The following is a 19,722-nucleotide window of genomic DNA, read 5'->3' on the forward strand; positions in this document are numbered from 1 at the left end:
TTCTCTACTTGTTTGCTCATCTCCTGTATGCACGGCGCTCGGTGGGAATACAAGCTGAACTGAACGTTACACGACGGCGGGTATATTGCGTGTCTCGTACAATGTACAAAAGTATACATGCCCCCCACTCGCTACATCGACACAGTGATGGTCGACGTCACCACCGTGCACGTCGACACCGTCGTCGTCGTCACGGCCGTCACCTCCAGGACCGTCAGCACCGTCCGCGTCGCCGTCGCCTCCACCGCTGTCCGCGCCGACGAGACGCCCTCCGACACCGTCACCGTGGTCGCCGGCAGCACAATCACGTCGGTCACCGCCGCGGGCGTGGCCCCGTACGTCGCCACCAGCTCCGAGCACGCCGACGAGACCACCGTTGCGGCGGGGCGCAGAGCCGAGACGCACAATGGTTCCGGGGCGCCAGACACGGAGACGGTGGCAGAGGAGGCAGAGGACGGCGGCGCCGCGTCACGACCCTGGATGGTGGCCGTCGCCCGCTTCTTCAGAGTCGTCACCGTCACCGTCGACGTCGACGCCGTGCACGTCTTGATTGTACTCGTCACCGTCACGCGCTTCACGACGTGAGCCGTGACGGTGCGCGCGTCGTCCCACGTGGCAGCAGCAGCCGCCGCCGTCACCACGGCCCGGTCTACCAGCACCAGCCGGCCACCGCCGCCGCTGCCGCTGCCGTTGCCGTTTCGCTTATCGTATACGTACAGCACCAACACCTGCGTGCTCGTCACCGTCGACGTCGCCGTCGAGGCAAAGGACGTGACGGTGCCGGTCGTGCTGGTGACAGTCGCCGTCGACACGATGGCCGTCGACGTCACCGACACCACCTCGGCCGCCACGCGGACGTACGCGGTCGGGCCGGGCTCAAACACCGTGTGCGTCTCCGCCGGCACGTAGAGGCCGGCGGCGGTGCTGCAGTAGTCGAGGGCCTCGTGGGTGGCGCTGAGGAAGCAGGCGTACAGGTCGTTGGCACGGGGGCGGCAGCCGCCACGGACGGGCGGCGACGAAGAGGCGGCCGGCGGTGCGGCCGGCCGCTTGACGAGGACGCCGGCCGAGGCGCCCGAGACGGCGGCCAAGAAGGCGGACACGACGGCGATCTTCATTGTGGAGGAGCGAGGAGGATGAGGCGTCGGAAACCGGTGATACGAAGATACGAAAAGCCGTTGAGAAGGCAAGAGAGAATAAGTAGTGGAATGGAAGGTTCTTCCTAGACGTGAAGACGATGAGGTCGATTATCATTAGGAGAAATAGCAGGGAAATGACGATCGGTTTCCAAAAAAAAGTAAAATAAAATAAAATTCATTACAAATAAACCATCACAGACCCTGCTCTACTCCACATCGTCTACATATCGTGCAACGGCTGCTCGGGTGCGTGGTTGCAGTCTTGCAGCATCACAAGACGTTGCTGTTCTTGTCCTCGTGTAATTCCTGCGATACCCAAACTCAACTATTTTCGTTCTAAATTTCTCAAGTGGGCTTTTCTCTCTTGACAATGAAACGAAAACATCACCGTTCTATTTTCTTTAGCTCGCTTGGCCCTGGTCCCCAGACTGCATCTTTTCCTGTTCTGGATTCGTTACCATCGCCAATGCACTCAAGTTCAATAAGACATTCAACAAAAAACAATAAATCCATCGTTTGCGACCAAAATATGCCCCAATCAGGAAATGGAGATATGAAAGGAAAGTAATGTCTCCACAGGACGAGACTAGACGAAATCAGTTTCACAGAGCGTACAACATACGACGGACGATGCACGGCGCAGAGCACATGCAGAATGGTCACAGCGGAGCTTTTCCTCGTCAACTCTGATTTTGCTCTGGAGCTTGCCTTGTTGCGGATGTGAGGTTTTTCGTGGACAGTGAGGCAGCGGAGAACAGTCAAACGTCGACACTAGAGCTGAGGTTTGGCTTATTTGGCTTGGCAGTGCATTGTCAAAATAAACATGCCAGCCACAGTGGTGCTCGCCTTGCCCACGAAGATGAAACGCCACCCGCATCAGCAAGCCACACAGCAGCCATCCACACACCACAGAACGCCGCACCTTGTTTTCTGCAAGCGAGGATCCATCCATGTCGCAGAGAGACACAACACACTCAGACAGTGCGTGGTGCCTTGCGTCGGAGAGACAAAGAACACGCAAACAGTGAAATCCCATGCAGCCTATTGCGTCCACTCCATCCCGGACTGCCGGCAGGGGATCAACTGGCGCGCCGCTGCCTGACTCGACGGACAACATGCTGTATCGCCAAACATTGTTTCCATCACTGTGTCTATTTTAAGACGCCCATGATGCTCAACTGCTCTCTGTCTCGTCCACAATTCAGTTTGCTGTAAAGCCGGAACAGGGCCGAGCTCATTCAAGCATTGGGATATATTGTGTGTGCAGATTATATCCGCGGCAAGGACGTCTTTTGCGACGATATAGGTCACCCCTTTTCGTATGCCACCCCAATCTATTTCATTTATGGCAACCGAATGTGCCTCTCTTACCCCACCTTACACTTTGTACATCAACTCGGTGAGGTCGACGAGAGTCGGATCTATCGCCGGCAGCGTCGGGCATCATTTGTCGAGGTTCAAGGAAACCAAAAACGAATTTGTTTGTGTTGTATTTATTGTACTGTTTATTGACGTTGTTTGTATTGAATTGCATTGTATTGTGTTGTATTGTGTTGTATTAACGAGGGCATGGTATACCCAATTGGATGGCCTCTGTTGCCCTTTTTCCTGGTCCCAAATGGACTACCCTCCACCATCACGACCTGGCGATCCCTCTTTTCCCCCTAGATGCTATTTCTATTCCAAGCGTCGACACATGTATCTCGTACCATCGACCGGCAGGTCGTTGCCGAGAAGACTCCACAGAGCCGTTGTCCAGGACATATGTCGCGAGTACGACGAAATCAGGTGAAAGCTTTATACATCAAGATGCGATACTTTGCGGAGCCGTGTTGGTGCCACTCAACAGTCTACCAATCCACCCTCCATCACGAGATGCCCCTGGCGGGTTTGGCCGGATCAGCGTCCTCCGCGTTACGTTTCGAGAGTGACTTGTGCCATGTCTCCAACAGGAATTTTACCATGTCGGCCACCATGTTGAGAGCATTTTCAAGGATCATTTGGAGCAATCTTTTGAATCATTTGAATTATTTGAATCATTGGATCATCTGCGTGAATGGATACATGACCGTCCACCATCGTCCAACGGGCATCCTTGTTTTATTAACCGTTAGACAGGATGCCACACCCTGGCACTCTCTCGACAATTGTGCTTGACATGGTTTGTGGTCGCTGTGAAAGGCAAGCAGGGCCCCGTTCAGCGCACACATAATTTTGTGCTCACCTGCAATAGCAACGCGAGCCGAGGCCACCGTCGCTGAGAACCACCTTTGTCGCGACGTCTTGCGATGCGTAAAACACGATGCAAAACACGATGATGTCACAAATGCGCAAATTGCATCCACTTCAGCCTCGTTTCTTGGTACCAAGACATGGCAAGCGATAAAAACAAACCGAGATCCACAGTCTCCATACAGTTTGCGTCTTGCCCGTTTTTCGTGTCGGTTTCTGGGGGCATCAGTGCTTCGATACCCCATTATTGCACTCTCGTCCGCTCCACAACGGCACAGCTGCCGGCCGTACCTAGGCGAGCGTGAGACGACGAGAGAGAATCCGTCCAAACGACAGACAGAATGCTCCCCGTACTCTACTGAAAGGGCCAAGACGGCCCATGGTGGACACTGCCAAGTCCCCCGACAGAGTGACAGGTGCGGCCTGCCCAGGTTTGTTCAGTTTAGAGTGGTGGCTTGCGGTTGTCCTCGCTTCTGACGGACGGCAAAAATGACCGCAAAATGACTGCAAAAATGACCGCCCTTTCTCCACGTTCGACGTCTATGCGTTTATATATCGCCCGGCAAGTGGAGACGGTGGCCACAGATGGCACTTGGGCCGACACGCGAGTCCTACCACGCAGTCGACCTGGGTCGCTTAATATAGCGATATAAACGGCCGTCCTTCCCCGCAAAGCTGCCCACCATCAAGACCAAGAGCCGACAACATCGTCGAGATACATTGGTCTACATTGGTCGGATACTCGTCGAGGGCAACGGGCTCCTATATGTCAAAAAAGTACAATGTCATCCATTGACAGACAACAATCATTCGAGCCTGACGTGAAGTACCGAGACGGGCCAACTCATGTACCTTTCGTGACACCAACTACCCATTCCATTATAATGACACAGATGGGGAAGATAGAGATGCACCGTCTGTACTTATCCAGTAGACGGAACAATGGCTTCCAGACCTTGACAAGGTCGCGTCGTCGTCCCATGCGTCGTCCATGCCTCGTCCACGGCTCGTCCCATGTGTCGACCCACGTTCCACGTCTCCTCCCACAGTCCGTCTCCTCGTCGGAGCCGTCGGCCAGCCGGGCCCTGACGAGATATTAGCATGGCCATATGAAGCATGGGACCGAGCAAATTGTGCCTTGTTTCTTGTCGCCACTCTGCTCTTGCTTTGTCTCGTCTCTTCGTCTCTCACGCCGTTTAGCCTTTCCTTCGAGTCATATCATCTGCGGGGAACGGCTGTTCATCCCGTCGATGCGCCTCTATGGCTATGCCGTCGGAAAGACAGTCGTGGTAGACTGGTCTAGAAGGGGCCGAGCGGGAAAGATCCGGACAGCACATCGACGAAGCTCCCCCATGGAGCACGTCTGCGAGTGTATAAAATCAAAGGGGTGTGCTGTTGGTCCCTCCCAGCTCGTCATCTCTCCCAGCCTCTTGGAAACCACCCTCCATCGTCTGTCCGTCCTGTTGTCTGTCTGTCCTGTGTATTTATTCGTTTGACCCAAGCCACCCACTAGCCCCTTCTTTTCATCTACCCACCGTCGTCGCCATGCATCCTGTCACGTCCCTCGTCTCGTCGGCCACGCTGCTGCTGTCGGCGGCCTCGCTCGCTGCCGGCCAGGGCGTCGGCACGCAGCAGACGGAGACGCACCCCAAGATGCCGTACCAGAAGTGCACGGCCAAGGGCAGCTGCACGACGCAGCAGGGCGAGATTGTCATTGACGCCAACTGGCGCTGGGTGCACGACAAGGGCGGCTACACCAACTGCTACACGGACAACAACTGGAACACCACGGCGTGCGCCGACGCGACCTCGTGCGCGTCGCAGTGCGTCGTCGACGGCGCCGACTACACCAAGACGTACGGCGCGTCGACGAGCGGCGGCGCCCTGACGCTCAAGTTTGTCACCAAGGGCGACTACGCGACCAACATCGGCTCGCGCATGTACCTCATGGCCAGCCCGACCAAGTACGCCATGTTCACGCTGCTGGGCAACGAGTTTGCCTTTGACGTCGACGTCAGCAAGCTGCCGTGCGGCCTCAACGGCGCCGTCTACTTTGTGTCCATGGACGAGGACGGCGGCATGAGCAAATACTCGACCAACAAGGCCGGCGCCAAGTACGGCACGGGCTACTGCGATTCGCAATGTCCTCGTGATCTGAAGTTTATCAATGGTGCGTCATTGCTTTTGAAGTGTTTCGGGTCGTGATGTTGATGGCTAACTCGAGATGTAGGAAAGGTATCTCTTCTCCTCTCTAGGACCCCTACCCGACAAGCCACGCACCGCAAATACTAACCCACCCCCAGGCCAACGTCGCAGGATGGAAGCCCTCGTCCAACGACAAAAACGCGGGCGTCGGCGACATGGGCTCGTGCTGCGCGGAAATGGACATCTGGGAGGCCAACAGCATGGGCATGGCCTACACGCCGCACCCCTGCAAGAACAACGCCCAGCACGTCTGCAACGGCGACGACTGCGGCGGCACGTACTCGGCGTCGCGCTACGCCGGCGACTGCGACCCGGACGGCTGCGACTTCAACCCCTACCGCATGGGCGTCAAGGACTTTTACGGCGCCGGCATGACGCTCGACACGTCCAAGAAGTTTACCATTGTCACGCAGTTCCTCGGCTCGGGCACGACCCTCACGGAAATCAAGCAGTTTTACATCCAGGGCGGCAAGAAGATTGAGCTTCCCAAGACCACCTGGCCGGGCCTCTCGGGCAACTCCATCACGCCCGACTTCTGCACCAACCAGAAAAAGGTCTTTGGCGACCGCGACAGCTTCGGCGACATTGGCGGCTTCCCCGCCATGGCCGACGCCCTGTCCAAGCCCATGGTGCTCGTGCTCTCGCTCTGGGACGACCACAACTCCAACATGCTGTGGCTCGACTCGACCTACCCGACCGACGCGGACCCGTCGACGGCCGGCAAGGGCCGCGGGCCCTGCGCCACGAGCAGCGGCGTCCCCAAGGACGTCGAATCGAAGAATGGGTGAGTGAGCCGGCGCTGTATTGCTATTGCTATTGCTCGTTTGCGTGCTGTACGTCGCTAACAGGACAGTGATTCCACCGTCGTCTACTCCAACATCAAGTTTGGCGCCATCGACTCGACCTACTCGGCGTCGTAGGGACAAAGGCGTACAACAGACGGAGTAAAGTCTAGACAACTGACCGTTGTGCAGAATTGTTTTACTTTTTCTTTTATTCCTACATCATTTGATTTTTTGTCGTTGGCTCCCACGTTACAGACCCCGGCTGGTCCGAAGGCGTCGCGGCATGACTGCTGCTCACCGAGACGCCGGCCTTGTCCCAGTTCGTACGGTCTCGTATCGATACGTCTGCCAGCTTCGCTCAGTTGCTTTGCCGTTGTTTGTCGTTTGTCGTTGTTTCTTGCTCTCGTTGTCGACTGTTGGATAGCCACTCGTTAGCACAAAAGTGCCTCATAAATATGTGCGTCCGTACATAATACAGTAGATGGTCCGTCACAGCTTGAACAAGTTCTCACCGTCTCTTAGCTTATTCCTGCTTGTTAAAACGCACATGTGTTTGAAATAAAAGGCCAAGATGAAGGGATGCTTGGATGTAGGGAATCCAGAGGCTGCAATGGGCTCGTTCCGCACTAATTTGGACCTCCCGTTGGCACTGACAATCACCGAGACCCTGTAGCCCCAGTGGGTTCTAACTCTCTAGGCTTCACCTCTCTCACATCTGCTGACATCTGTTGACATTATACCGCGCATTCACCGCGGCACGACCTTGGGCGGTCCCGCCCAAGTCCAGGTCTACCACACTGTGATCGGCTTGGAGACCCTCGCCGAGCTGTTTGCCCGTCCGTGGCCGGCCGTGGCACCGTTGTGGTTCGGCATCCTGGCCGGCGGTCCCTGCACAGCGACTGTCTGTGGCTTCCCCAACTCTCTGGCCACCTCCAGACTCCGTCCATGAGCCGGCCTCTGCCCGAAGCGGCCATCTGGACCCGCTCTCGCAGTCGTTTATGGATCTGGATTATGGCTAGGGCTAACAGGACAGGTGATGAAGTATGTTGACACATTGTGACCTTTCCAGGGTCGTAACATAGTGCACCTGAAAACACAAGACCAGCAAATGCTCATGTCCGCATTGTAACGGCCTTGGTTGCAGACAACGATGAGAAGCCCGGCCAGAATGTATGCACCCATATGCAAGCTGACTAAATACCCGTACATGCAATTCATACAAACCCAGTTGCAAGAGAGATGAGAAAGGGAATCATGTGCAACATACCTACGTAACGGAATCACTGGCAAGTTACGGTTATACCACATTGTGTGCAACTTTTTCACTCTTCTTCACCGTTTGCTCCACTTGTCTCGTAGCCATTTTGCATTGCCCACCGCCCTGTAGCCAATGCCAGTCTTCAACAAAGCCGCTCAACGCCTCAACCCTTACTTCGTATTTTTGTCACCCTTCAAATCTTTCAAGTCACATGGTGTTTCTGCCGCGTCGATCGCCGATGCATTGGCGAGCTGCGTGTCAGAAGGCGGCCGTGTTCCGTACGTACCGAGCGCTGTAAATGGTTGCCATAGGATCCTTTGCCGTGTCAATGGGTCGACCGCAAAAGACGACACTTGTCTACTGTCAACGACAATGTTAAAAACCTCCGTGTTCTAGTTGTGGATACCCCCAGGTCGTTGGTCCCAACTGTCAGACGCCAGACAACACCCAGAGGATTGTTTGGTCACTTCTCATTCTCTCCTTCTGCTTCGTCCTTTCCACAGCGACGGTGTCGGCTGCACGGCCTGGCTTCCGCGGCCGGCGTCGAGAGTGGACCATTGTGGAGAGCGTTAGTCGGAGGCTAACAAAAGGTCGTTGGTAGGCCGTGGGGGAGGTCAAAGAGTTGCAGAGTCAAAATGGGGGGTGAGCGTCCGGTGCGCGGGGGGCGGCAGCGACTGTCGGAGCTGGCGGTGAGCCGGTGAGGGAAGGGAGAGATGGAGGAGCCTGTGCGTGCAAGGTGTCTGCTGTTGCATCATAGGGTTCCCTGCTGCGCCAAACTGCAACCTCGACCCTCGAAGCTCCCGAGGGGAGGTCACGACATGAGCCATTGTTCTTCATGTCTGAACTGCCGACGAGGGCTTGGGTCCCAAGAACACAAGCGAGCAGACACTAAAGTGCCTGAAATGCGGGCGTCTCCTGTGCCCACTGGGACCTTGTCGAGGCATTATGGCCGTGTTTTCTTAACACTTCCTTCGCGTATCACCGGAGCAAAGAAACTCGCACTAGAACCTGTCAAATAGGGGAACTGGGCATATTAGCCGGACCCACAGCAGTAGGAACTGAAGAGAAACAAAAGAAGCAAAAGAAGCAAAGAAACATATGGCGACACTCGTCAGTAGAAACAATCAAATACCAAGGAGGCGACGACGGACAAATAAAAGCGGATGTGGTCAAGAAACGGGTGACAAGTGCTGCCGCCCAAATAACGTCATGACCGATTTGTTTTCATTTATCGAGTGCCAACTTGCCGAGCAATACGGCATGCGATTCGGCGACGTAATTAAAGAACCTGCCGTCTCGCGTCTTCTGCTGCATACGCCTACCCGACGACGAAAGAAATCACCCGGCAAAAAGAACCAGAAACGCAAAGAGCAAAGTGCATGGCTGCTTGGTTCTACTGCATACCATCATTGACGGCCAACAGGGTATCCCTTATGTAAGTGAAATGGGAAACTGTGTCTCACAGCACGGACAACGGTGTCCGGGCACCAGCTGGGTGTCGATTCCATTTTTGTTGAGCCAGAGGAGCAGAATCGGCGTCCGAAAACGGCAGCCAAAGGCCGCACAGGTGACCAGAACAGCCCCCCATGCTTCGTGGGATCCTGGAGGCAAAAGCAATTAAATGCCAGGCGACGCCGTCTCACCGCCACTCGTCCCCCCCGTGCCGCTGTCGGTGCAGCCGTAACATGCACAGCGAATTCTCCGTCTGCTCCGCACCCCATCAGCATCGTGTTGGTTCCCGCGTGGCTTTTGTCAGGTGAGCCACCACACTTTTCTTGGTGATGCCGCCCAGGCCAAGGTCGCGCCATCCGTTGAATTGGTCGGTGAACATTGGGCGAACATTGTTTAAAGTATGTCGTAAGATGCGTTTCTACCCATTGGTCCAGCGTCTTCCTGTGCCATGCATTTCTTGAGGAAGAAACGCATGGTGGCCAAGTTTTGGGCCATTTTGCATTTCCTAAACGCCTGGAAGCAGCCATTTATAGAACCTTGGCCTGCCGGGAAGTCGATTTTGTCCTCGTATGTTTTTGTCCTCGTACAGCATCACGAGCTGCTGTCAGTAACCGTTCTCGGTGTCAAAATGCCTCGACCTCGACCACGCATTTGTTGAACTCGGTAACGGAGTTTGGGATCAAGCCAAGCAAACCAAGCAAAGGCCAAGCCACCCCCCGCTGTTTGTCCTCCTTGCCTTGTTCCGCTCTGTCTGGTCATTAGACCAACGCCCTCGTTCCATCCTTGTTCTTTGCATTGTTCTTTCCTCACTCGTACCATCGTAGCTTCCACAGTGCACAGTACGTACCCTGTAACCCCTGCCAACCATATTTAAACGACAGCTCCAGGTGGGCCAACCATACGAACAAATGCCCCCACGACCGGCTCTGTATCGCAGCCGTCTCCTGCAAGACGTGCGCAGGCTGCGTTTTTTAAGTTTTTTTTTTTTTTTTTTTGGTCTTTTCTTTTCTTTTCCTCTCCTCTGACGTCCATGTACTCCTTGCGTTGTTCTTCTCCATAGGACTTTGTTTTGAATACCCGTAAGCTCTGGGGTGCACCTTCCTTCTCAACCATCGTTCCTTCCTTTTCCTGCTTCTCGTCGTTTACATGCCGGTCCCACCTGCACTTTACGCTTGATTGCCACTTCCTTCTTGTTTTGAAATTCTCCCTATACGTCTTTTCTTCTTTTCTTTTCTTTTTGAGCTCTCTCCCAAATCTTGCATCTTCCTCCTCTCTTCTTCTTTTTCCCATCCTCTCGTCCTCTCATTCCCCCGTCGTCCAACAACATCACCAGCTCACCTCTCCTACCATTCCTCATCTGCTTCGACATCTTCCACCTTAGCAGAGCTGGCATCGTTCCTTTCCTTCTACCACTGCCTCTTTTATAGTCTATACGAAATGCAACCCGAGGCAAACCCATCCGCCATCTAGCATCCACGACCTCAAAATAAACATCCGGCTGGCATCCCCAACACCGACCACCGTCATGCCTTTCGATGTTCGTCGACTCGTCGGTCCCACCGCCTCGGGGGACCGCTACGACCTCACCAGCCCGACGGCCCTGCCCAAGGCGGCCGGTTTCCTGTGGAACAACAAGATGATGATCCAGGCCACTTGCCGTGGCTATGCCACTGCCCAGTTCATGCAGCCCGAGCCAGCCAAATACTCGCACGCGCCGAATCTCGAGGCCAAGACCTTCATGCAGCCGGAACAAAGCTACTACGCCGACCACCCGGGCCGCTTTGTGTACGTCCAGGACCTCGACAGAAACGAGCTCTTTTCCGCCCCCTACGAGCCCGTCCGCAAGCCGCTCGACAAGTATGTGTTCTCTGTCGGCAAGAGTGATCTGCGGTGGACCTGCGAGCTGGACGATCTCAAGGTCGACATGATCCTCAGCCTGCCGACAAACGACGTCGCCGAGCTCTGGACGGTCCGCGTCTCCAACATGGCGCCTCGCAAGCGCCGCGTCGCCATCACGCCCTACTTTGTCATTGGCTGCATGTCCTGGATGAACCAGTCTGCCGAGCACCGCAGCGACCTCCAGGGCATTGTCGCCTCCAGCATCACGCCGTACCAGAAGGTCGAGGACTATTTCAAAAACAAGTCGCTGCGCCTCAAGGACAAGACATATTTCCTCTGGGAAACAGCGCCGGATTCGTGGGAGACCGTCCAGGACATTTTCCACGGCGAGGGCGGCATCCATGCGCCCTCGGCGCTTGTGGACGGTGACAAGCTCGGCTGCCACGACGCACGCTACGAGACGCCGGCCGCCGTCGTGCAGTACCGCACCGAGCTCGACGAGGGCGAGGACCGCGAGTACCGCTTCGTCTTTGGCCCGGCCTGCGACGACGCCGAAATCAAGTCCATTCGCTCCAAGTACCTGAGCCGCGACGGCTTTGCCCGCGCGGCCCGCGACTACGCCCGCTACATTGAGCTGGGCCGCGGCTGTCTGCAGGTCCAGACGCCGGACAAGGAGCTCGACAACTTTATCAACAACTGGCTGCCGCGCCAGGTCTATTACCACGGTGGCGTCAACCGCCTCACGACCGACCCCCAGACCCGCAACTACCTGCAGGACAACATGGGCATGGCCTACATCCGCCCCGCCTCGCTGCGCGGGGCCTTTCTCAAGGCGCTGTCCCAGCAGGAAGCTAACGGTTCCATGCCCGACGGCATCCTCCTGACCGAAGGCGCCGAGCTCAAGTACATCAACCAGGTGCCGCACACCGACCACTGCGTCTGGCTGCCCATTGCCCTGGATTCGTACCTGGCCGAGACGGCCGACTTCTCCATTCTCGATGTGCCCGTCAAGGGCGACAGCGACGGTCGCACCCTGTCCGTCTTTGAGCGCGTCAGCGAAGCCATGCAGTGGCTGCTGACGAGCCGTGACGAGCGCGGCCTGAGCTACATTGCCCAGGGCGACTGGTGCGATCCCATGAACATGGTCGGCTACAAGGGCAAGGGCGTGTCGGGCTGGCTGACGCTGGCGACCGGCTATGCTCTGCGCCTGTTTGCCGAGGTGTGCGATCGCCGTGCCGGCAACGCGGAGTCGCTGATTGGCGCTGCCAAGGACGAGGGTGCGGCCAAGGCCGCGGGCGAGCTGGCGATCCGGTTCCGCGAGGGCTGCAAGGACGTCAACGATGCCGCCAACACGCATCTCTGGGACGGCGACTGGTTTGCCCGCGGCATCACCGACGACAATGTCGTCTTTGGCACCAAGAAGGATGCCGAGGGCCGCATCTGGCTGAACCCGCAGACGTGGGCCATTCTGAGCGGTGCCGCCAGCCCCGAGCAGTGCGACAAGATGCTGCCGGAAGTCGACAGCCAGCTGGGCACGCCCTATGGCGTGACCATGTTTGCGCCTCCCTTCACGGGGATGCGCGAGGACGTCGGCCGCGTGTCGCAAAAGTTTCCCGGCAGCGCCGAGAACGGTGCGGTCTACAACCACGCCGCGGTCTTTTACGCCCATGCCCTCTACACCATGGGCGGCCGCCAGGTCGACCGTGCCTACACGGTCCTGCGCCAGATGCTCCCCGGCCCGTCCGACGAGGACTACAAGCGCCGCGGCCAGCTGCCCGTCTACATTCCCAACTACTTCCGTGGCGCCTACCACCTCTACCCGCGCACCGCTGGCCGGTCGAGCCAGCTCTTCAACACGGGCACCGTCTCGTGGGTGTACCGCTGCTTCATCGAGGGTCTGTGCGGCCTGCGCGGCGTGCCCCGCGGCCTTCGCATTGCGCCGCAGCTGCCGTCCAAGTGGAACGCCATTACCGTGACGCGCGAGTTCCGCGGCGCCACCTTCAAGGTCGACATTCGCCGGTCCCGCGACGTGAAGAGCACACGCGTGCGGTTCGCGGGCCAGCCCGACTTCCTCCCGGAACCCATTGTCACGGATATTGAGGCGGGCCGCACCTACAACCTCACCGTCCTGGTCCCGCAGTAGCGGTCTGGTCTACTTTGTCGCCGAGCCACCCGATGGCGTTTTGTCTGTCCCTACTGTCGAATTCCGACTCTGTCCTCCATTTATGAGCTGCATTTATACGAGATGTACGAGATATACAGCATCTGTGTCATCTATGAAATAATCATGGGCGGTGGGCATCTATCTAATTTTTGATTTCCTATTTCGAATGGTATGTTGGACTTGGGCTTGATGGAAAGCAACAAGTGCAGGATGGAGGCAAGCCATGCCTTCGACTGGGACGGGAGACGAATCTACAAAAGGGACGAAAAAAGACGAAAAAGTAAAACGACTCAACAGTGTCGCTCCATATATGCACAATTGGCTAAGGAAACGGAAAACAGGCAGGACTTTTGATTTTCAAAGAGCTTTTACGAATCATTGTGCCGTACGACAGGCACGTATTACAGACTGATCAAATCATACGAAACGCCGTGACAGAACAGAATGATGCGTGTGGTGTACATGGCCAAGCCGGGAAATAGAAACTGCCGGCTAGCCATTCGTATGAGATTGAAGACTGCCGACAACTCATGTAATGTATGATATCGTGACAATGAAGGGCTACCGGCTACAAGGTATGTACAACAATGCTGCGCCTATTTTCCCCTGTTTTGACCTCTCCTCAGTGGTCTGTCATTTCCGTCATCCGCCTACGGCCTCCTCTGACCATGGTCGGCATCGGCGTCCAATGCTCTGTCTTGGCCATGATGACCCTGGCCGTCCTTGACAACGTCCTTTTGTCCCCGCAAACCAAACAGACTGCCCATCCACTGCCATCGTCGACGGGCTCGGTCTTGCCCTGGTCCTGTCCGGCTCAAGGCATAAAACTGCACCACCTCCGTCGGGCGACCTATTCTGTCAGTCGTGTCTGCACATCATGTGCTCTGTCCAAGAGTGTCCAAAGGGGGGAGCATCCACGGCACGCACGTATGTTGCCGGCCCCGCCAATGCCGTAGCCGCGCCGCTGGCGGTCGCACAGGGCCGTGTCGCGGGCGCCGGCCAAGGGCGTAGACAAGCTCCTAGACACGCTGCTAGACACGCTCCGGACGTGCACGAGCCGGCCCTGGATGCGCACCCGGTGGCGCGTCCGTGGTGTCGAGGCCGGTGCGAGCAAGGGCCCGGCATCGGGGTCGTCGCTGACGTAGGAGGCCATGGATGGGGCGAGGGCGAGGGGCATCATGCAATGAAGCAATGCAGCAGGTCGCGGAGTCGTTCCCTGTTGTGTGTCGAGGAGGGCGTGGAGCTGTCCGCTGGGAAGCAGCCCAGATTAAATACATTTGCCTTCGGCTGACCCTGCTCAGCGCCACGTCCATGCCAATTCGTGTCAGAGGAAAGGAGACGTCTATGAAGTATGCATCTCGCCTCTCATCATCTTACTGTCTCGCATGCCCCCCATCCTTGCCTCAGCTGCCCTCCACGCTTTCCGCCTGCATTGTCGAAATTGCCAGTCACCCAACTCTTGTCGGACACGGACCTGGACCTGTGCCTCGACCAGGGTGGCTGATGGCGGTTGGCGACGACTGTGCATGTGGGTGACTGTGACGGACTGCGCGCTGTGACGGTGCTGTGACGGCGCTGTGGCCATTTCAGTGACCATTTCAGTGACCGGGCTCCACTATGAGAACCGCATTGGCAATTGCCATTACGGGACGATGTCTTATCACAAAGGGTGCCCCGTCGATTTTGCATTATCACTTTGGTTGTCTCACTTGCACTCACACCGCATGCACGGAATATGCACGTCGTCCGTTGTCTGGAGTACGCTTTGCGTGGAGCACTGGATGTTTCTGGATCACATACTGGTGCTGATCCTTATGGGGGATGTGCCGCTAAAATAAGCATTTTAGGGCCATCCTTGCGTACCTTGCCCCTGAGAGGCATCAGCTAGAAAGTCCACCCCACTAAAAACCAATTAAACCTGCAGCCACAACGCGTCTTATCGCCAAAAGACGCGTCTCTGCAAAAGTGACATGATGCGATAACGATAACGTCGACTGGGATGTAAGACTTTGACAAACAACGACTACAACCGTGACGACCGTGCCGACCATGCGGCCATGATGTCTTCCACACACAGTCCGAGCACGACCAAAACGACGGCGACAGTCCCTCACCGAAACAACAATGGACATCCCCCTCCACAACAACAGCGACCGCCGGACGCGGCGTCTCCCTCCGCGATGGCCGCCAAGTACCACCATCCCTACACACCCTACGATGTCCAGATGCAGTTCATGAAGACGGTGTACGACATCTGCGAGCAGGGCAACGGCCAGGTCGGCATCCTCGAGTCGCCCACGGGCACGGGCAAGTCGCTGTCGCTGCTGTGCGCGGCGTTGACGTGGCTACGGCAACACAAGAAGGCCAAGTACGAGGCGGCTTTGGCGGCCTCGGCCTCCTCGATCGCGCCGGATGAGCCCGACTGGGTCGTGGAGCAGATGCTGCGGCAGCGGCGGGCCGAGCTGGCCGGGCGGTGGGAGCGGCGGGAGGCACGACTGGCGGCGGCGCGGCGGCGGGAGCAGGCGGCGGCGCAGAGCCGACAAGGACACATGGACCGGGGTGGGAAGCGGCGGCGGACGGACGACGGCGGGCCACGGTCGCGCGCCAAGCGGGCCGAGGACGACGAAGAGGCCGCGTTTTTGCTCGGCGAGGGCGACGACGGCAACGAGACGGCCAGCGACGACCGCCTGTCGTGGTTCTCGGCGGAGACGCGGGCCATGATGGCCAAGGCCGGTCTAGTGGCGGGCCCGTCAGGCACTCGTGGCAGTGGTGACGACGACGACGACGACGATGCCGACGGGGAGGACGACGTCAAGATTTACTATGCATCTCGGACGCACTCGCAGCTGGCGCAGTTTATCGCCGAGCTGCGGCGGCCGTCCTTTCCGTCGGCGATGCCGGACGGGGTGACGGCGGCGGACAGCAAGAACAGCATGAACAGCACACGTGCGTGCGAGCCCGTCAAGCACGTCCCCCTGTCGTCGCGCCAGCGGCTGTGCATCAACCCGGCCGTCGCCCGCCTCGGGTCCGTCGCCGCCATCAACGACCGGTGTGCCGAGCTGCAGAAGCCGAAGAAGACGAAAACAACCACAACAAACGACGACAACAAAGGCGGATGCACGTTTCTGCCCGCCCACAACCCCTCGGCGGCGCTGCAGTTCCGCGACACGGCCCTCGCGACGCTGCCCGACATTGAAGACCTGTACCACCTCGGCACCCGCCTGCACGTCTGCCCCTACTACGCCTCCCGCACGGCCGTCCCCGGCGCCGAAATCGTCACGCTGCCCTACCCGCTGCTGCTCCAGAAGGCGGCCCGCGAGGCCCTGGGCATCAAGCTCGACCGCCGCAACAGCATCGTCATCGTCGACGAGGCGCACAACATTATGGACGCCGTGGCGAGCGTGCACGCGGCGGCCCTCACGCTGTCGGAGCTCCGGCGCGCACGCACGCTGCTAGAGGTCTACGTGCGCCGCTTCGGCAAGAAACTCAAGGGCACGAGCCGGGTCATGGTGGGCCAGCTGGCGCGGGTGATGCAAGGGCTGAGCGCGTGGCTGACGACGACGCTCGCGTCGTCGACGTCGTCGGGTGGGTCCGGCATCGTCGACCCGACGGCCCTCCTCAAGCACAAGGGCGCCGACCAGATCAACCTCTTTGCCCTGGTCAAGTACATCCAGGAGGCCAAGCTGGCCTACAAAGTGGAGAGCTATGCAGCGTACCTTGAGGAGGGGGAGGGAGAGACAGCTGACAAGGACAAGGAAAAGGGCAGTCCTGTGCTGCACACGCTGTCGTCGTTTCTGCTGGCCCTGACCAACCTGGCCAGCGAGGGACGCATCTTTTACGAGGTTCTCGCGAGCCGCAGTGAGGGCAGCGACGTACGAGCGGCCCACGGAAAAGACAACGACATTCGTCTGTCGTACCTCCTCCTGTCGCCCACCCACGCGTTTGCGTCCATCGCCGCCGACGCCCGCGCCGTCATCTTGGCCGGCGGCACCATGGCGCCCTTTGCCGACTACCGCACGCATCTGTTCCCGACGCACGCGCCCGGCGCCATCACCACGCTGAACTGCGGCCACGTCATCCCGCCCGAGAACCTGTGCGTGTGGACGCTGGGCGGCATGCAGAAAGGTGGTGGTGGGACCGTCTTTGACTTTTCCTTTGCCAAGCGCAGCCAGCTGCCGGTCGTGCGCGACCTCGGCGCCAGCCTCTTGAATCTGTGCACCGTCGTGCCCGACGGCGTCGTCGTCTTCTTTCCGAGCTACGGCTACCTTGACGAAGTGGTGAATGTGTGGACGACGAGGACAGAAGGAAGCCATGTACCCGCTCTGTGGGACCGGCTCCAGGCCAAAAAGGCCGTCTTCCGCGAGACACGCGGCGCCTCGTCGGACGACGTGCTGGCCGCCTACTCCCAGGCCATTCTGGACCCGCCGCAGCCGCCGCCGCCCAAAAACACCAAACAGACGGGCGCCTTGCTGCTGAGCGTCGTCGGCGGCAAGATGAGCGAGGGCATCAACTTTGCCGACCGGCTGGGGCGGTGCGTCGTGATTGTGGGCCTGCCGTTTCCGAACCTGCACGCGCCGGACTGGAAGGCGAGGATGGAGTACATTGCGTCGGCCGAGGCGCCAGAGCTTGAGGCGGACACGGAGACGACCGCCGCCCGTCTCTCTGGACACGAGCGCGCCCGCGCCTTTTACGAAAACGCCTGCATGCGCGCCGTCAACCAGTCCATTGGCCGCGCCATCCGCCACCGCGCCGACTACGCCGCCATCGTCCTCTGCGACCACCGCTTCGCCGCGCCGCGCATCCGGTCCAAACTGCCTGGCTGGATCCGCGGCGGCATGGTCGAGGGCAGCGAAGACCAGGGTCTGGCGGGCATGCTGGGCACGCTGGGGCAGTTTTTCCGGGGGAAGGGGGGAGGGTCTGAGAAGGTACAATGAGAAAGAAAAAAGAAATGAAAGAAATTCAATTGTAGATCATGCAACTAGGTAGACGCTGATACTCGTGATACCCAACCAAGACGCATAAAGACAACGCCAGACTCAAACACCGAAACGCCATGCCATCATAAACAATCGTAACACTTCCCCACGTCAACCACTCTGGTTCAGACCACCGCCTTGTCGGCGACGCGCTGGTGGCTGGCGACGGTGGGCTTGCCCGGCGACCGCGGCCCGCGCTGGCCGCGTCGTTGGCCGCCCAGCTGGTCCACCCGGTCGAATTTGTACAGGACGTAGACGGGCGGCGACGCTGTCGCCTCGTGGCCCGCCTTGGCCTCGTTGCCCGCCGTGGCTTCGTTTGCCTCCGTTTGCGCCCCCTCCCCCTCCTCCCTCTTCCGCTTTGGCGTCGCCGGCGGCCCCGACGGCCACTTCAGCCCGGGCAGCGCGGGTGCATGCTGCTCGAGCGTCGGCACGGGCGCCCCTGGCTGCGTCGTCGGCCTAGGCCTCGGCAGCGGCAGTGGCAGGGCCCGTGGCAGGGCCAGTGGAAGTGGCAGCGGGAGACTGCCGCGGTAGGATGCAGTGGGCGCCGGTGGCGGCAGCAATCGGCGGATGGGCAGCGCCAGGCCCGGGCCCTGTCCGAGCTGCCAGCCGGTAGCGGCGCCGGTGCGGTCGGTGTGGTCGGTGCGGTCAATGTGGTCGTTGTGGTCGACAATGTCCCTGTCCTCCGTGGCTTCGTCTCCTTCCGCGTCGAACGCATCCCCTGGATCCGCAACGTCATGCTCGTGCTTGGCGTGGCCGTCCTCGAACCCATCTGCTGCCTTGGCCTGCATATCCTCCCTCCCTGGCGCCTCGTCGGCAATGGCCCCGTCGGCATTGGCCCCGTCGTCGGGCGACAGAGCCCGCCGTTTCCGTGCTGGCGACCGGCCCCGAGCCGACGGCGACTGTGGTGGTGACGGGGTCGTTCGTTTTGTGGTGGTTGTTGGTGTCGATGGGGGCGATGTTGGCGCCGTTTCAGGTGCTGTCTGTGCTGTCCTTGCTGTTTTTGGCGCCTTTGCTGTCTTTGTCTTTGGCGACGTCCCCTTGGAGCACGTCAGGTCCGACGACCACCATGCCAGGCCGAGCTCTGCCAGGGACGGCAGCGCAGGCAAGGAAGCGAGCGACGGCAGCGACGACAGGGACGACAGCGATGACGTCGGTAGAGACGCAATCTGGGCCATGTTGTGAGAAGCGGCGTCAATTGTGGAGTTGACGTGCTGTGCCGCAGTGACTACGTTGGATCGTGAGGTTGTCCTATGTTCCTCTCGATGCAATGATTGTAGGAGTCGAAGAGTCGGATTCAAAGTCGAAACGGGCCAAGATGGATAATGTTATTCTGAAATGCTCGAAATGTTGTGTATTGTTCTTTCGTTTTGTTCGTCGTTGTGACGATCGTCTTATAGTTTGATCGCGTCTCAAGTTGCTGGCTGTTTTGTTCGACAGTCTTACGGCGTGAATTTATGTCTCTTTATGGAGTATTTGAAAGTCCTGACGCATGCCGTACGCCGTATATCGTATGTCGTTGTCGTGTGTGCACTCGTGCCCGACTGGAATGTGGAAGCCGCAACGTTGGGCCGTCGTGTTGATGTTCTTGTTCCTGGTTCTCGCTCCTCACATCCGCAATACGCAAGGAGGCAATGGCCAGTGCTTTATGGTTCTGGGCTGAAATGAAAATCGTTTC

At 58.4% G+C, this 19,722-nt stretch overlaps 7 protein-coding genes across 7 annotated transcripts; 3 read left to right on the forward strand and 4 right to left on the reverse strand.

Moving 5' to 3' along the window:
* Positions 1-131: 131 nt before the first annotated feature.
* SPSK_01861 (uncharacterized protein) lies at positions 132-1,115 on the reverse strand (the record flags this gene model as incomplete). Its single annotated transcript, XM_016728760.1, has 1 exon — positions 132-1,115. The coding sequence occupies one exon, from the start codon at positions 1,113-1,115 to the stop codon at positions 132-134; it is 984 nt and encodes a 327-aa protein (XP_016590201.1).
* Positions 1,116-4,913: 3,798 nt separating this feature from the next.
* On the forward strand, positions 4,914-6,493 carry SPSK_01671 (uncharacterized protein; the record flags this gene model as incomplete). The annotated part of the gene is made up of 4 exons (XM_016728578.1): positions 4,914-5,538; positions 5,593-5,603; positions 5,672-6,357; positions 6,427-6,493. The coding sequence occupies 4 exons, from the start codon at positions 4,914-4,916 to the stop codon at positions 6,491-6,493; spliced, it is 1,389 nt and encodes a 462-aa protein (XP_016590202.1).
* Positions 6,494-10,593: 4,100 nt separating this feature from the next.
* Positions 10,594-13,050, forward strand: SPSK_01485 (uncharacterized protein; the record flags this gene model as incomplete). The annotated part of the gene is made up of 1 exon (XM_016728397.1): positions 10,594-13,050. One exon carries the CDS (start codon positions 10,594-10,596, stop codon positions 13,048-13,050), a length of 2,457 nt encoding a protein of 818 aa, XP_016590203.1.
* Positions 13,051-13,721: 671 nt separating this feature from the next.
* SPSK_02003 (uncharacterized protein) lies at positions 13,722-14,248 on the reverse strand (the record flags this gene model as incomplete). The annotated part of the gene is made up of 2 exons (XM_016728901.1): positions 13,722-13,921; positions 13,999-14,248. The coding sequence occupies 2 exons, from the start codon at positions 14,246-14,248 to the stop codon at positions 13,722-13,724; spliced, it is 450 nt and encodes a 149-aa protein (XP_016590204.1).
* Positions 14,249-14,413: 165 nt separating this feature from the next.
* Positions 14,414-14,656, reverse strand: SPSK_02100 (uncharacterized protein; the record flags this gene model as incomplete). Its single annotated transcript, XM_016728993.1, has 1 exon — positions 14,414-14,656. One exon carries the CDS (start codon positions 14,654-14,656, stop codon positions 14,414-14,416), a length of 243 nt encoding a protein of 80 aa, XP_016590205.1.
* Positions 14,657-15,131: 475 nt separating this feature from the next.
* Positions 15,132-18,005, forward strand: SPSK_01436 (DNA helicase; the record flags this gene model as incomplete). Its single annotated transcript, XM_016728350.1, has 1 exon — positions 15,132-18,005. One exon carries the CDS (start codon positions 15,132-15,134, stop codon positions 18,003-18,005), a length of 2,874 nt encoding a protein of 957 aa, XP_016590206.1.
* Positions 18,006-18,172: 167 nt separating this feature from the next.
* SPSK_01839 (uncharacterized protein) lies at positions 18,173-19,222 on the reverse strand (the record flags this gene model as incomplete). Its single annotated transcript, XM_016728739.1, has 1 exon — positions 18,173-19,222. The coding sequence occupies one exon, from the start codon at positions 19,220-19,222 to the stop codon at positions 18,173-18,175; it is 1,050 nt and encodes a 349-aa protein (XP_016590207.1).
* Between the last annotated feature and the right edge of the window lie 500 nt (positions 19,223-19,722).

Source organism: Sporothrix schenckii (genome assembly GCF_000961545.1).
Source record: "Sporothrix schenckii 1099-18 chromosome Unknown Cont42, whole genome shotgun sequence".
NCBI classification, from domain to species: Eukaryota; Fungi; Ascomycota; class Sordariomycetes; order Ophiostomatales; family Ophiostomataceae; genus Sporothrix; species Sporothrix schenckii.